General features: G+C 49.4%; 1 protein-coding gene across 1 annotated transcript; it reads right to left on the bottom strand.

Moving 5' to 3' along the window:
- Positions 1 to 458: 458 nt before the first annotated feature.
- Positions 459 to 2,807, bottom strand: fjx1 (four-jointed box kinase 1). The gene has a single exon (XM_068603209.1). The coding sequence runs from the start codon at positions 2,383 to 2,385 to the stop codon at positions 1,102 to 1,104; it is 1,284 nt and encodes a 427-aa protein (XP_068459310.1). The 5' UTR covers positions 2,386 to 2,807; the 3' UTR covers positions 459 to 1,101.
- Between the last annotated feature and the right edge of the window lie 944 nt (positions 2,808 to 3,751).

Genomic DNA, 3,751 nt, shown 5'->3' with positions numbered 1-3,751 from the left:
TGCATTTTAGCTGAACAGATTGATCCAATAAACCGTGCCGCCTCGGCCATAGGTTGATCATTTAATATTACTCGACTGACACATAATCTGCAATCTGTCTACTGGTTGTGAAAACGCACTGCGTTTTGATATAGTTGGGGAACAGTGAAACCCTTTTCAAAGGACGTCAAAGGATGTCAGTTGTCTCCTTCACTTTATCATTCTGAGTGAGATTATATAGGGGATTAGCGGTTCCTGTTGTAGCGCGCGAGTGGCTGACAGAACGGCTCCTGGGGAGCTGTGTGCCAGGACAAGACGGCACAATGAGAGCACTGTAATGGGCAAGAGGCTTACAAAGGCAGGAGGTAGCCTACTGTAGAGGCAGATAAATATTTGATGCACTCTAATAAGGCCGTTAAGTACAAACTGCATAACAAAACACGTAGTTTGACAGCAGTTAAATTAAATTACAGTGTATTTATCAAAAAGGACAAGAGATGTTGGAATGTTACAATGCACGTTAAATTTCCAAAACAGGTTGGCAGACAATATTTACAAGGTACTTACAACATTTACAATTGGTATGGTACACCTATGACTTTAAGGCTGAATAATGCAATTCAAACACAATTACAGGAATGCAGGTGCTGCTATGACAATGTGCAAAAAATGTTCTCTATAAAGCAAGTCAGATGTCAACTGAAGTATAATTCAAGAGTCAACTTATGTTAAGGCTTAGGAGTTTATCATTAAGATTGCTGAACAGAAGGCAAGAATCCAAATACACATTATGATACCCGGGTCACAAATATAGCCTAACTCTTCATATTCATTATTATTGGGTGAGCATTAGTGGGAGGAGTAAGACAGGAGAGAGACTGGCCTTAATAATTTCTCTCTGCAGGTGTACAGTGAAAATCTCAGCAGGGAGCTTATAAACACGTGTCAAATGTACTTATTTATAAAGTAGGCATCACATTCTATTCACAAGAGGTAGTTCAGCTGGGTATTCAACACAGTTTATGTAATGCGCATCAGTTGAGCACAGGTGTGCCAATCGCGTTGGCAGAGCTCGTTAGACCGTGCCAACAACAAACCCATCACCATGTGCCTGCTGAATGTTCACAGCTGGCTGTACTTTCCTTTGCAATGCAAAATGTGTTTGTATAATCTGTCTATCCTGTCCTGGAGAACTCCAGCGTGCTCGTCTGAGAGAAATCCCAATTCCAGAGACAAAGGCTCGCTGTCTCTGTAGAGCTCCAGCAGCCTTCGCCTGACGTCTCTGCGCCTGTGCAGCTCCGCCACGCGCTGCGTGGTCCTTTTTCTGAACACGCACACGGAGCTCAGTACTGTATTGTGGTATTTCTCCCACATGTTTAACACCCGAAAGCCGTGCACGAGCCCGGCCTCGTTGTCTATGAACACAAGGTCACCGCGGGGTGTCTTGAGGAGGTTGTTGGTGTCCCTCTCCATTACGCGCGAGTCCCACTGCAGGCTGAACAGATTGCTGACGAGTCTGTCGAAGTTCGCCGTCAGGTAGTCGAATATGATCAGATCGCTCCACTGCATCAGCTCCAGCAGCTCCGCCGTCGTCTTGCTCCGCAGCTCCCCGAGCACAGGGTGCAGCCCGCCGCTCTCCTGCCGTAGCGGCGCCGGTGTGACCACCCCGGTCAGGTTGGAGACCCACTCGGTGAGAGAAACCACGGCCCGGTCGCTCCACTGCAATCCGCCTATTCGCGTCCTCACTGCTGCCCATTGTTCACTGTCACCGCTCAGCTGGGACAGCGCGAGAGGAGGCAGGTTTGTGATGCCCAACAAACTGGCAAGGTAATATGTCAAAGTTTCCCCTTGCACCTGATCCGCGTTTATCCCGTAGCGCACGCACGCTTTGGTCCCATCTGCGAAAGTGGCGAGCTGGTTGGATATCCTGCCGCATCCGGGCTCCAGCTTCACGATTCTGTATGTCCTGGCTCTCTCTCGCCAAGCCAGGGCGTATTCCTCCGTGAAGCCCACAGGGAGGAGATCCTCCAGCCATTCACTCCAGAATACCCCATCCTCCACCGGGGAGCCCAACTTGACCGGGCCCTCCCGCGGCGTTGACCTCTTGTTATCCCCATTCTCATGGTAATCTCGATTTCCTGCGGAGGCAGTTTGATCAGTGAGGTTGGGAGCCTCGAGTCTGCCCCCCAAGTGCGGTCTTTGTGCTGCTGGGACAGCAAGCAAAGCCCGGAAAGTTTTGGCGGATAGGTCCGCCGGGAGCCCCTGGTGAGCAGAGCCTCCAGCCGGCACCGAGAACCCGCGTTTGTGTCGCTCCAACCGGCTCTCCAGTGCGCTCCACACGTAGAACACACTCGCGAGGGCGCACAGGAAAAGAAGGGCGAACAAGTTTGCTGAGAAAGCCCTCATGGCGAAGACCACCCTTCCTCGGCGGAGACCCACACAGCTCCTGCAGGTTTAAATAAGACGGCACGAATGGATTTCCTTCAATCCGCCGTGCGCCCCCCTGTCCCGTACACCCCGCGGCTCACAGGCGGACTGTTTGAGATTACCGGAAGAGAAGAGTCTCCAAAACTGTGTGAATCTTATCTGCCGTCCTGTTCAGATGCCTCGTTACATCCTTCCTCTGCGGGAAGCATCGCGTGTCGGATCCCCACCGCGGATAGCCTCTACTGAACGGTGTCCACTGTAACCCACCGGCGTCCTGTGGGTGCTCTCTGTCCGTGTGCACCTCTTCGTCTCTCTCTCATCCTCCTTTCTCTCTCCACCGGGCGCTGGGTGAGTTTGATTTGTGGTGGTGTCGGCTCGCAGAGAGACGCTGCGCTGGGCGGTGAGACACGTGACTCCAGTCCCGAGGTGGTGGGCGGACCGTGGGAAGGGGGGTTTCAGAGAGGAGCGGAGCAAGTGTACCGCACCGCGGTGTGTGTGTGTGTGTGTGTGTGTGTGTGTGTGTGTGTGTGTGTGTGTGCGCACGCGCGTGTACGTGTGTGTGCGTGTACGAGTGTGTGCGTATGGGTGTGTGGATGATATTGGCAACGGCAGCCATTATGATAATTGATACCTAGGGCAGAACTTCCTTGGAAAATAATGCCTCTGCAATTCAATGCAACCAAATAATAAATGTGATTACTTTATTTTGTTTAGCATTAACACCCTCAAATGTTATAGTCAGCACTTTAATTTCACTGTCATCGGTGTTTTTAAGGCCAGTGTGCTGGAGTACAGAGACTAAACACTGTCCCATAGCGCTTCAGTGCAATCTGGCTGTTCCTCCCTTTCCACAAAATATATATATTTGTTGAGGCTGAAATCATATTGTGTCATCATGACATACTTCATACAAATACCTTGTGTTTTATAGTTCACGCTCTTGTTTTGTAGTCATAAAAACATGCATTTCTGTTACTTAGATTTGGATCATATCCTTACTCAATAAAGTCAACTCATCCTCTCATCCTTGTCCGAGGTTTTTGTTGAAGCAAATATGACACACACACACACACACACACACACACACACACACACACACACACACACACACACACACACACACACACACATACACACAAACTCCTCAATACACATCTCCTTCATTAACTTATTCCTCATTAGCATACCCCCAACTCTTTACCATTTAACGCACGTTTTCAAACTCTGTATCTTGAACGTTAGTTTGCTAATCAAATTAATTGGGTCATTTTTATAGCAACATGCTGGCATGCTAAATCGCCTGAGTGGAAAAGACAGCCGTAGACAAGAATACTCAATTACACCC

This window comes from Clinocottus analis, unplaced genomic scaffold (assembly GCF_023055335.1).
Source record: "Clinocottus analis isolate CAN_PGR_092001 unplaced genomic scaffold, fCliAna1.0.p SCAF_6, whole genome shotgun sequence".
Classification (NCBI taxonomy): domain Eukaryota; kingdom Metazoa; phylum Chordata; class Actinopteri; order Perciformes; family Cottidae; genus Clinocottus; species Clinocottus analis.
Note: the sequence above shows the minus strand (reverse complement) of the source record. Positions and strands in the feature narration are given on the sequence as shown.

Excerpts from the sequence above, each read along its gene's own strand:
- fjx1 (XM_068603209.1), bottom strand. The coding sequence starts at position 2,385 with ATGAGGGCTTTCTCAGCAAACTTGTTCGCCCTTCTTTTCCTGTGCGCC.